General features: G+C 45.2%; 1 protein-coding gene across 1 annotated transcript in view; it reads right to left on the bottom strand.

Moving 5' to 3' along the window:
• The window catches only part of bmpr2b (bone morphogenetic protein receptor, type II b (serine/threonine kinase)), a 58,651-nt gene extending 45,583 nt beyond the window's left edge, over positions 1-13,068 (bottom strand). Inside the window, exon 1 of the mRNA XM_034288813.1 lies at positions 11,962-13,068. Within this exon, the coding sequence (XP_034144704.1) occupies positions 11,962-12,121 (160 nt within the window). The 5' untranslated portion in view covers positions 12,122-13,068. The remainder of the gene's footprint in view (positions 1-11,961) is intronic.
• Between the last annotated feature and the right edge of the window lie 391 nt (positions 13,069-13,459).

Raw genomic sequence — 13,459 nt, forward strand, 5'->3', positions numbered from 1 at the left:
CCTAAGACGGCACTGCATCACGTACAGGAATGATACTGTAATGGAAATCACAACATGGGCTCAGAAATACTTCCAGAAAACATTGTCGGTGAACACAATCCACCGTGCCATTCGCCGTTGCCGGCTAAAACTCCATAGGTCAAAAAAGAAGCCGTATCTAAACAGGATCCAGAAGCGCAGGCATTTCCTCTGAGCCAAGGATCATTTAAAATGGACTGTGGCAAAGTGGAAAAAGTGTTCTGTGGACAAATCAAAATTTGAAGTTCATTTTGGAAAACTGGGACGCCATGTCATCCGGACTAAAGAGGACAAGGACAACCCAAGTTGTTATCAGCGCTCAGTTCAGAAGCCTGCATCTCTGATAGTATGGGGTTGCATGAGTGCGTTTGGCATGGGCAGCCTACACATCTGGAAAGGCACCATCAATGCTGACAGTTATATCCAAGTTCTAGAACAACATATGCTCCCATCCAGACGTCGTCTCTTTCAGGGAAGACCTTGCATTTTCCAACATGACAATGCCAGACCACATACTGCATCAATTACAATGTCATGGCTGCATAGAAGAAGGATCCGGGTACTGAAATGGCCAGCCTGCAGTCCAGATCTTTCACCCATAGAAAACATTTGGCGCATCATAAAGAGGAAGGTGCGACAAAGAAGACCTAAGACAGTTGTGCAACTAGAAGCCTGTATTAGACAAGAATGGGACAACATTCCTATTCATAAACTTGAGCAACTTCTCTCCTCAGTCCCCAGACGTTTGCAGTCTGTTATAAAAAGAAGAGGGGATGCCACACAGTGGTAAACATGGCCTTGTCCCAACTTTTTTGAGATGTGTTGATGCCATGAAATTATTTTTCCCTTAAAGTGATAGATTTTCTCAGTTAAAACATTTGATTTGTCATCTATGTTGTATTCTGAATAAAATATTGAGATTTGAAACTTCCACATCATTGCATTCTGTTTTTATTCACAATTGTACAGTGTCCCAACTTTTTTGGAATCGGGTTTGTATTTTTATTTGTATTACAAATGACTGATCTTCACTGAAATGTCTACTAGAAAGTTGTAGCTAGCTTTCTCGCCTTCCAGTAAAGAAAAGAAAAAAAAGAAAGAAAAAGACTGATCACTTTAATATTACAAGACGTCTGGTCTGTCACGCAAGTCAAATTTCACAACCTCCATACGTTTTTTTTTTCTTTGTTGCCACATTTTTTTCTTTGTTGCCACGTTTTGTTTTATGATTGAGCCATTCTGTTATGACCTACTGAAATTCAACACTACTGTTGTTTGCTCCTTGGGGTTTAAGGCCAAGTGTCTCTGTAACGCACTTTGTGACAACTGCTGTTGTAAAAAGGGCTTTATAAATACATTTGATTTGATTTGATACAGTTGAAACCTAAAATAAATAAAATACTTGTTTTGCCAGCTCACTCATGTTCTTTACAAATGGTAAATACAGCTCTGGAAAAAATTAAGAGACCACTGCAAAATTATCACTGGTTTTACTATTCATAAAATGTTTGCATAAAATTAGCAGTTTTGTTTTCCCTCACAATCTCAGGGAAGGAGCCTGAGATTGTGCGTAAGGTTGAGAGGTTCTGACTAGAGGTAGTCGGGATCACCTCTACGCACAGCTTGGGCTCTGGAACCACACTCCTTGAGAGAAGATGGACTCTTCACCACTCTGGAGTTGCCCATGGTGAGAGGCGGCAGGCTGGTGAGGGTATACTTATAGCCCCCAGCTCTGCCACCATGTGTTGGAGTTAACCCCGGTGAACGAGAGGGTCGTTTCCCTGCGCCTAAGGGGTCGGGGATAGGTCTCTCACTGTTGTTTGTGCCTACGGGCCGAACGGCAGTGCAGAGTACCCGACCATCTTGGAGTCTCTGAGAGGGGTGCTGGAAAGTGCTCCGACTGGGGACTCTATCGTTCTACTGGGGGACTTCAACGCCCACGTGGGCAACAACAGTGACACCTGGAGGGCCGTAATTGGGAGGAACGGCCCTCCTGATCTGAACCCGAGCGGTGTTCAGTTATTGGACTTCTGTGCTGGTCACAGTTTGTCCATAACAAACACTATGTTCAAGCATAATGGTGTCCATCAGTGCACGTGGCACCAGGACACCCTAGGCCGTAGGTCGATGATTGACTTTGTTGTCGTTTCATCTGACCTGCGGCCGTATGTCTTGGACACTCGGGTAAAGATAGTTTACGGTGGAGGTGGGCAGCTGTTGACCTTAACTGGGGATGTCGTCAGGCGGTGGAAGGAGTACTTCAAGGATCTGCTCAATCCCGCAGTCACGTCTTCCATTGATGAAGCAGAGGTTGAGGGCTCAGAGGTGGACTCGTCCATCACCCGAGCTGAAGTCACTGAGGTAGTCAAGAAACTCCTCGGTGGCAAGGCACCGGGGGTGGATGAGATCCGCACTGAGTACCTCTAGTCTCTGGATGTTGTGGGGCTGTCTTGGTTGACACGCCTGTGCAGCATTGCGTGGCGGTCGTGGGACAGTGCCTCTGGGGGACCGGAGGGGGTGTTCCAACTACAGGGGGATCACACTTCTCAGCCTCCCCGGGAAAGTCTATGCCAGGGTATTGGAGAGGAGAATACAGCCTATAGTAGAACCTTGGATTCAGGAGGAACAGTGTGGTTTTCGTCCAGGCCGTGGAACACTGGACCAGCTCTATACCCTCTACAGGGTGATGGAGGGTTCATGGGAGTTTGCCCAACCAATCCACATGTGTTTTGTGGATTTGGAGAAGGCATTCGACTGTGTCCCTCGCGGCATCCTGTGGAGGGTACTTCGGGAGTATGGGGTCCTGGGTCCTTAGCTAAGGGCTGTCAGATCCCTGTACGACCGAAGCAGGAGCATGGTTCGCATTGCCGGCAGTAAGTCAGACTTGTTCCCAGTGCATGTTGGACTCCGGCAGGGCTGCCCTTTGTCGCCGGTTCTGTTTGTAATTTTTATGGACAGAATTTCTAGGCGCAGCCAGGGGCCGGAGGGTGTCAGGTTTGGGGACCACACAATTGTCTCTACTCTTTGCAGATGATGTTGTCGTGTTGGCCCCTTCAAACCAGGACCTTCAGCATGTACTGTGACGGTTTGCAGCCGAGTGTGAAGCGGTTGGGATGAAAATCAGTACCTCCAAATCCAAGGCCATGGTCTTCAGTCAGAAAAGGGTGGCTTGCCCATTTCAGGTTGGTGGAGAGTTCTTGCCTCAAGTGGAGGAGTTTATGTATCTATGGGTCTTGTTCACGAGTGAGGGAAGGATGGAACGGGAGATTGACAGACGGATCAGTGCAGTTTCTGCAGTAATGCGGTCGATGTATCGGTCCGTCGTGGTGAAGAAAGAGCTGAGCCACAAGGCGAAGCTCTCGATTTACCGGTCAATCTACATTCCTACTCTCACCTACGGTCATACAGGTGGCCGAAATGAGCTTTCTCCGCAGGGTGGCTGGGCGATCCCTTAAAGATAGGGTGAGAAGCTCGGTAGGAGCTCAGGAGTAGAGCCGCTGCTCCTCCACATCGAAAGGGGTCAGCTGAGGTGGCTTGGGCATCTGTTCTGGATGCCTCCTGAACGCCTTCCCGGGATGGTGTTCCGGGCCCGTCCCACCGGGAGGAGACCCCGGGGAAGACCTAGGACACGCTGGAGGGACTATGACTCCCGGCTGGCCTGGGAACGCCTAGTCTAGGGAGAGGGAAGTCTGGGCATCTCTGCTTAGACTGCTGCCCCCGCGACCTGGCCCCGGATAAATGGAAGAAGATGATGAGTTCAGAAATCAATATTTGGTGGAATAACCCAGATTTTTAATCACAGCTTTGGCATGCTCTCCACCAGTCTGTCAAATTGCTGTTGGGTGACTTTATGCCACTCCTGGCACAAAATTTCAAGTAGCTCGGCTTTCTTTGATGGCTTGTGGCCATCCATCTTCCTCTTGATTAAATTCCGGAGGTTTTTAATGGGGTTCAGGTCTGGAGATTGGGCTGGCCATGACAGGGTCTTGATCTGGTGGTCCCCCATCCACACCTTGATTGACCTGGCTGTGTGGCATTGAGCATTGCCCTGCTGGAAAAAACTATTCTCAGAGTTGGGGAACATTGTCAGAGCAGAAGGAAGCAGGTGTTCTTCCAGGATAACCTTGTACTTGGCTTGATTCATGAGTCGTTCACAACATCAAAGCTGTCCAATTCCAGCCTTGTTGAAGCATCCCCAGATCATCACCGATCCTCCACCAAATTTCACAGTGGGTGTGAGACGCTGCGGCTTGTAGGCCTCTCCAGGTCTCCATCTAAGCATTAGATGACCAGGTGTTGGGCAAAGCTGAAAATTTGACTAGTCAGAGAAGATGACTTGACTCCATTCCTCTACAGTCCAATCCTTATGGTCTTTTGCAAACTTCAGCCTGGCCCTTCTTTGCTTCTCATTGATGAAGGGATTTTTTCCAGCTTTGCACGACTTCAGCCCTGCCTCTTGGAGCCGGTTTCCCAACCGTCCTCACTATGCACTTCACCCCAGCTGCTGTTTGCCATTCTTTTTGTAGGTCAGTAGATGTCATCCTATGGTTGTTGAGTGACATTCGAATGAGTTGACAGTAGTCTCGGTCAGTGGACAGTCGTTTTCGTCCTCTGCCAGTCTGTAGCTTTGTTGCCCCAATGTCTGTTGGTTCTTATTTCTTTTACATTTTCAGGATGAAAGCAACCTGACGCTCACTGTATCGCTCTGCAAGTACAGCCAGAACTGGAGCCCTCTTTTCCTCACTCAAAGCTTTTCTTTTCAACTCTTATCATGCTGAATAAAAGACAGAAAATAAATCGTTTATACTGAAAAATACAAAGAAAATCTATATCCTACGTCAGCTGATTTGAGACAGAAACTGTAATGACAGCTTCCTGTGTAGAGAACGTTAGTCCCTGTGTCCAGTGTGGGGGTCAAGGGCACTATAGAGGAAATAGGATGACATTTGTGCAGCACTCTGTTTGCTCTAGACGTTTCAGTCTCACAATCAGCTTATTTTCGGCCAGAAATCCAATTTATGATAATGCTTCTTTATCCCTTCCCACCTGCAACCTGACAAGGCCTTGTTGACAATAGGCACATAAGTAAAGAACTAAACTACACTGAAGGGGACTAGACCAAACTGAAGGGGACTAGACCAAACTGAAGGGGACTAGACCAAACTGAAGGGGACTAGACCAAACTGAAGGGGACTAGACCAAACTGAAGGGGACTACAGTAAACTGAAGGGGACTACAGTAAACTGAAGGGGATTACAGTAAACTGAAGGGGATGAGACTAAACTTAAAGGGACTGGGCCACATTGGTCAGCCCGCAACAGGGAAAAAGTTGAAATCTACACTGCCTTTCAAAAGTTTAGAGTCACTTGGAAATGTCCATTTTGAAAGAAAAGCATTTTTTGTCCATAAAAAAAAAGATCAGAAATACAGTGTAGACATTGTTGATTGTAGCTGGAAACAGCTGATTTTCAAATGAATATCTACATAGGTGTACAGAGGTCCATTATCAGCAACCATCACTCCTGTGTTCCTATGGCATGTTGTGTTTGCTAATCCAGGTTTATCATTTTAAAGTTAGTAAAGTTGAAAACAGTTGTGCCGATTAAAGAAGAAATAAAACTGGTCTTCTTAAGATTAGTTCATTATCTTCAGCATCAGCATTAGTGGGTTCGATTACAGACTCAAAATGTCCAGAAACAAATAATTTTATTCTGAAACATGTCAGTCTATTCCTGTTCTGAGAAATAAAGATCTCGTACAAGAACGTCTACCACTCACTTCACAATCTCTAATCACAATAGAAAAAGAAGTGGGAGGCCCCGGTGAACAACTGAGCAAGAGGACAAATACATTAGTGTCAAAGGTTCCCAACTGGCAGCTTTATTAGATAGTACCCACAAAACACCAGTGTCAACGTCAACATTGAAGAGGTGACTCCGGGACGCTGGACATCTAGGCAGAGATGCAAAGAAAAAGACAAATCTCAGACTGGAAAATATTAAAATGGGTCAAAGTAAACAGACACTAGAAAGAGAAAGACATGCTTCAGACATGCTACTAGTCTATGAAATTCTAGTGCTTCTTTAATCAGCACAACAGTTTTCAGCTTTGCTAACAATTGCAAAAGGGTTTTCTAATGATCAATTAGGCTGTTAAAATGATAAACCTGGATTAGCAAACACAACGTGCCATTGGAACACTGGACTGTTGGTTGCTGATAATGGACCTCTGTACACCTATGTAGATATTCCATTAAAAATCTGCTGTTTCTACCTACAAAAGTCATTTACAAAATGTACAATGTCCACACTGTATTTCTGATCAATATGACGTTATTTTAATGACAAGGACATTTCTAAGTGAGCCTTAAGCCTCAGGGGCAAGGTTCGTTGGCACGTTGGGTCAACCACAACACCTTCTAGAGCACCATACAGTGGTAAGCACAGGAGTGTATTTGACATACTTGGGGATGAGGAAGCCTTAGAGAAAGATATGGATGGTGGACTGTAGAACTTTGAGGACCTCCAGGATGGGGCACATTGGTTCAACCTTAGACCTTCCTCACCATGGTTGTGCTACAGTCAGACAGCTGAGGACCAACCATGAACACTATCTGGGCGTTTGAGCGACACCACTATCGGTGCGTTAAACTGCGTTTGAGCGACACCACTATCGGTGCGTTAAACTGCGTTTGAGCGACACCACTATCGGTGCGTTAAACTGCGTTTGAGCGACACCACTATCGGTGCGTTAAACTGCGTTTGAGCGACACCACTATCGGTGCGTTAAACTGCGTTTGAGCGACACCACTATCGGTGCGTTAAACTGCGTTTGAGCGACACCACTATCGGTGCGTTAAACTGCTTTTGAGCGACACCACTATCGGTGCGTTAAACTGCGTTTGAGCGACACCACTATCGGTGCGTTAAACTTTGTTTGAGCGACACCACTATCGGTGCGTTAAACTTTGTTTGAGCGACACCACTATCGGTGCGTTAAACTTTGTTTGAGCGACACCACTATCGGTGCGTTAAACTGCGTTTGAGCGACACCACTATCGGTGTCTTCGAGTGACGCCACCATCGATGTCTTTCAGTGATGTAATCAGTGTGTTTGAGCGATATCGAAAGGACAAAGCAGGTCAAATGCAAACCAGTCCAGTCAAGTCCAGACCAGACTAGTCAAGACCAGCTGAGTCCAGACCAGCCCAGTCCAGACTCCACATCAGTCCCATGTTTCTTTGTACTACCAGGCAATATCTTCATAATTGTTCTAGCCCAGCGTAACTACACCACAGCATCAGAGAGAAACTGAACAATAGACAGCAGACGACAGACAACGGGACCGGCCTTAATGTGCGTCATGACAGGCTCAGATTTACTGCCACCCTGGAGGAATCGTCAGGGAAACGTCATCACATGGAAACGACCCCACCCACCTGGCAGAGCCATCCTCACTACACCGCGGAGCCAGAGGTACACACTGTTTAGTCTACAGACTGCAGCTGTACAGCGGAGTACTCAACATAGACTAAACACTCCCTGCCACCCTAGATAGACTCCCCCCTGCCTAGATAGACTCCCCCCTGCCTAGAGAGACGTGTGCGTGCGTGTGTGTGTGCGTGCGTGCGTGCACATACTTATTATTGTAGGTAGAGCTAACGGGTATAGTAACACAGGGCATATCTTGGCCAGTCCTGAAAAACAGGAGGGAATGAGGGTAAGAAAGGGAGAGGAAATTTTTTGAGTCAATGTTCTTACTTCCTGCCCACCCACACAGAACATTCCTGAGTGTCAGCTTAGCAACAAAAACAGTAGACTGAAATCACAAGATATGATTGATGACTATAACAGAGAGGCACCCATTTCAACAACCATAAGAGAGAATGGAAAGATTTACTTCAAAATATTATTGATGTTTCAACATTAGCCTACTTCAATAGCTTTTCTGAGACCTGAGTGTACACAAGTGCCCCTGGGCAAGCTGGCACTCAACTTGCACTAAAAAGTCCCTGAGTTGATTGGGGGGAGTATTCTATTCTAAACTGTGTGGTACTGGAAGGATTTGGGGAAACTCAGAGGACACCAATCAAATTTAGAAGCCAATCCAACATCCACTTGATCTAAGCCTCCAGACGACAGACATGGTGGCTGGCTAGAGCTGCATGCTCTATCCCACAGGCTAGCTAGAGCTGCATGCTCTATCCCACAGGCTAGCTAGAGTTGCATGCTCTATTGTACAAATCTGAAATGCATGACAGGATGCTAGTTACCGCTACCAGACACTACAACTCCAAGATGGGAGGCATAAAGAAACATGAGCACTGGAAAGTTTAGAATTTTCCTCGCCTTGTGTGGTTGTTTTGAAGTGTTTTCTTTTGAAGGCAGAAAACACCTTGTCTCCAGTGAGGCATCTCTTCAAATGCCAACAGACAACCACAGGAGTGGTGTGAGTTTAGTCAGTATGTAACTCCAGACAACCCAGTACGTAACTTCCAGTGGAAACAATGAAAAGCGATCCTTACGTTGTACGGTTTAACTTCGCAGTTGTTGTTTTTTGTTTGTTTACCACATGTAAATGTTATTCTTCAGTATGACATTGTAGCAGATACACCCTAGGGCTGGACACTCAACATTAGCTGTCCTTTGTCCACGACAACTAAAAATTACAAATGTAGACTGCGCTTATCCAAATGGACAATTACATTCCAAATTACCACCAAATACCGAGATGGGCTAAAATACCTCAGCTGAAGACTGGTGGCTCATGATGTCTCTTTGTCACGTGTGTGTGTGTGTGTGTGTGTTCTCAAACAGGCCAGTAATCCAAGTCAGATTGACAGTGCAAAATGGCTCACAGTGTCCGTTCTGGTTAATGTGGACACAGTGCTCTCTTCCAACGGCCACAGTGGTCACATGACTCCAGGCTCTAAACAACACAAGCCTTTACTGGCTTTGTTGGGGGGGGGGGCAAACTGGCCCAAGCTGGAGTATATACAAACGACTGCTGTCGCTAATTTAATAACTGGACATAAAGATGGCTGAATTTATTCAACCACTCGCAACAGTGGCACCCAGACAAGAAAGAGATTGAATTAATTTTCAGAAGCCTGACATGAGAGTAATTACAAAATTAAATTAGCCTTGCCATGTTTTTTGGGTAACTATCGTTTTGTTTACATACTTGGTGGTATCTGAACGTTACAGTTCAAACTGCAAATGTTTGAAAGACCAGTTGTCTTTGAAGTCGTATTCAACTAGCAAATAGATGTGTTATTACCTGTCACAGTTTGAGGCCTTGTTGAGTGATAGTGCTTTTGGTATTGAATGAAATGTTCTTTCCCTGCTGTGTGTTGATATACATTATCTCACATTTGATGTGAAATGCGTAAATATATTATACTGGGTTTTATTTCCTATTAGAATGTGGTAATTGCAAAGTAAAGTACTGAGACAAATGTGCATATTTTCTTTGTTCAAGAGTATTAATGGATCATTCTGATTTGTAAAACAAATATATAAATATTATAAGATATTTGTGTCTATGTAAGGAGGACAGAATACCTATCCCATGAGGCAAAAGTCAATTTCCAGCTTAGGGGTTTAGGATAAGGGTCAAAATTACAATTCATTTTAGAATTAGAATTGGGGTTTCTTTAAGGTCCAGGCGTTGTTGGTTAAGTTAAGGGTTAAGGTTAGGCATTACATCTAGGTAAAGTTTAGGCATAAATGTTACTTCATTGAGGTTTAGATTAGGGTTAGGTAAAGGTTAGGGTAAGGGTTAGGGCTAAGATTAAGGAAAGGGAGCATACAATTTATATGTTCTGGTCCCCATGAGGATAGCCATACAAACTTGTGTGTGTGTGTATTAGTCCATCTAGCCGAGTCACCACTTCCATTCTGTAGAGTGTAATGAGTCCTGATTGGGCCTCGGAGTGAGAACAGGAGTCATTGCTCCACACTCAATTCTACGCAGTCAGGGAAAGGACACACACAATTACAAGAGCACAAGGGCAGCCGACTAGAGACTAGGTCAGAGGTGGCCATTGACTAAAAATAGGTCAGAGGTCACTGAGACTAATTAGAACTGTAGAACAGAGTTCAGGGAAAACATTCCGCTAGCATCATCAGTCAGTCAGCAAGCCAGCCAGCCAGATGGCCAGCCAGACAGCTAGTCAGTTTCACCCCCAATTCCAGCTCCTCTTTGGGCATGTCATCTGGAGTTTTCACTACCATGTCTCAGAAATATCTGAGGCCAGCACTCATTATTGCAAGACCATCTCAAATATTCCTGATAGAGATTCTGGGGGAGGCTTGTTTAGAGTCCTGGTGTGATTATCACTGGTTTCTAAAGGATGGGGATAAGGGGCTGACAAAGCTCAAAATGGTTTCAACTCAGTATGGAATGGTGTGGTATATGATACAGCACATGGCTCCACAGTACAGCAACTGAGGCTCCAACCATCTTTCCTCCCTCACAGCATCCAATAATGAGGCTACCTACTGAGTGAAGGGCCAAGCACCGCGTACTCAACGGCCAAGCACCGCGTACTCAACGGCCAAGCACCGCGTACTCAACGGCCAAGCACCGCGTACTCAACGGCCAAGCACCGCATACTCAACGGCCAAGCACCGCATACTCAACGGCCAAGCACCGCATACTCAACGGCCAAGCACCGCATACTCAACGGCCAAGCACCGCATACTCAACGGCCAAGCACCGCATACTCAACGGCCAAGCACCGCATACTCAACGGCCAAGCACCGCATACTCAACGGCCAAGCACCGCATACTCAACGGCCAAGCACCGCATACTCAACGGCCAAGCACCGCATACTCAACGGCCAAGCACCGCATACTCAACGGCCAAGCACCGCATACTCAACGGCCAAGCACCGCATCCTCAACGGCCAAGCACCGCATCCTCAACGGCCAAGCACCGCATCCTCAACGGCCAAGCACCGCATACTCAACGGCCAAGCACCGCATACTCAACGGCCAAGCACCGCATACTCAACGGCCAAGCACCGCATACTCAACGGCCAAGCACCGCATACTCAACGGCCAAGCACCGCATACTCAACGGCCAAGCACCGCATACTCAACGGCCAAGCACCGCATACTCAACGGCCAAGCGGCCCAATATTAACAAGGGGCTTACAGCCTGGGTACCACAACATCAACAATGGCTCTTATAGCCTGGATACCACAACCACATTTAACTAGACGTGCCCAGAACGTATCCATTTTTAAATCCAGGTTAAAAACACCTCTTTTCACGTGCCTATGACTGAGCACTTACCCACACTGTTTAGCCATATAGCTTCCTATGTTTTTATCCAATTTTATATCTTTATGTTTTCTTATTGTATTATTTTTATTATGAAGTTTTCATTTGAGTATTTGTTTTTATGTTATTGTATTTTTTTTCTTTTTCTTTGTAAAGCACATTGAATTGCATCGACGTATGAATTGTGCTATATAAATAAACGTGCTTACTTGCTAGGACGCACAAAGCTTAGGTATAGTGGTCTCTATATTTTACATTCCACTTCCTGTAGTCCAAGTCATGTGCCAAGGAGTGGCAAGTACCCCAGACCATGGCTTTAGCAATCCTCTTCAGGTATGGATGAAAGGCTAGCATTGTTGCTGTAGCTTGCCAGGATCCTGGCTAGTCCGTTGCCAGTTTAATATTTGGTCCATGGCATGTTATAAACTGTATAAGCAATAGGTCATATACAAACCAGTACATTAAAAATAAACGACTGTGATACCGCAGGAACTGCTAATTAATAGGAAAGTGAGAAAGATGATCGAAATATACATCAAATTAAACGTATTGTACATTGTCATAACATGAAAACAGATCTGTTGTTTGCTTATTTATTTTTACTGAAATGTGCAAGAGAAACACTGCGAAACCAAGAAAGGTTCAACACTTACCAGCGACGGGACTGAGAAGCAGGATGACACACAGCCCCAAAGCCAGGAACGACATTCGGCCCAGGGCTGCCATGGCTGATGGAGACATTCGGGACGGGCGGTTTCTCCAAAAAGTTCTCTCTTTTTCGCCAGCTTTAACGCTTGAGCTACACGAGCACATTTGCCCAGACTGTCAAATCCAACATAGTCCGAATCAAATACGATGGATGATTAAATGCCTCCCAGGTCTAAAAATAGTCGATTTTCATGATACCGTGATTGTCCAAACAGTAATTTCCAGACGGGGGAAAAAAAATGAAGAAACTATGAGTTAACGTCGTCAGTCAGCGATCTTATCACCAGATATTTTGTATTTCCTAAACCTTTTAGAGTTTTCGACATCTGAGTCACAAAGGTACTGTGTAGCCTACATGTTCTAATAGCTAACTAGCATTCACGAGAAAAAATACTTAATAAACACTAGGTAGCCAGTATGCTACTTAAGACAAGATTTTAAAGTTCATGCAACTCAGCTTCGGTAGCCAGTTAACCTCCGTTTTTCTAAGGCCGACTACCGTAGACAGACAGACACATTTTGTCTGGCTGGCACTGTCATACGGATTTCTGACATTTGATTGGCGAGCCAAACAGGCAGATTCTTACTAAGCGAGATAGAAAGCAAGCTTATAATAAACAGTTAACAATACACTAATGATGAGACGTGTTTTCAAAATATATTCCGGTCCGAATTGTTCAATAACTGGTTATAAAATCCTCTGCTCCTGCTGAATATATTTTCAAGCCTGTAAAGCCAGCCAACACTGACTCCGGTCGGTGCCCAAAGCCTGTAGCGATTTCACTCCAAGCCTAAAAAAGGCCTTTAATAAAAGAGTAAAAAGGTTGCAGCATTCAAAACAGATACCCAGTAGTCGAAAATGAAGCAAGCATGTCCAAGAAATGCACACTATGTGCCTTTTAACTAGAGCTGTCTGTAATCACCACCCAGCCTTCAACTTCGCTTGAGCAGTCTAGCGCCTAATTGCTACAACGCTAGCAGGCTACACACGCACCACACGCGCGCAGTCGCAGGGTTTCCACTATATTCCACAGCCACAAAATCAACATTTTGGCTAGGTCGTTAAGATTCAATAATACATTTTCAGAAGAATTTGAGGTTTGGGGTAGGCATAAGGTTAACAGTTTAGTTACCCTTTTGGGTTGGAATTAGATTTCTAGAAGATTAAATACAGAAATAGGCGGGGTTTAGCCATTACTTTATAGCTGTAGAAGCTATGGCTGACTACGACCCACCAGTCGCAAACAGTCTGATGACCCCATGTTTGCCCCATTTATTTTGTGCCCCAGACTGATTCAGCGTCCTGTGGTTGTTGGTTTTACAGTAAACATAATATGATAAGACCTCCTGAATTTGTTTTGCTGACTATGGTGAGAACGGTATTAAGAGGCGTGGTGCTATGTTAGCTAGCTAAAACGCCGTTGGAAACGTGCATGCGTAACG

The sequence above is a fragment of the Esox lucius genome, chromosome 20 (assembly GCF_011004845.1).
Source record: "Esox lucius isolate fEsoLuc1 chromosome 20, fEsoLuc1.pri, whole genome shotgun sequence".
In the NCBI taxonomy this organism is placed as follows: domain Eukaryota; kingdom Metazoa; phylum Chordata; class Actinopteri; order Esociformes; family Esocidae; genus Esox; species Esox lucius.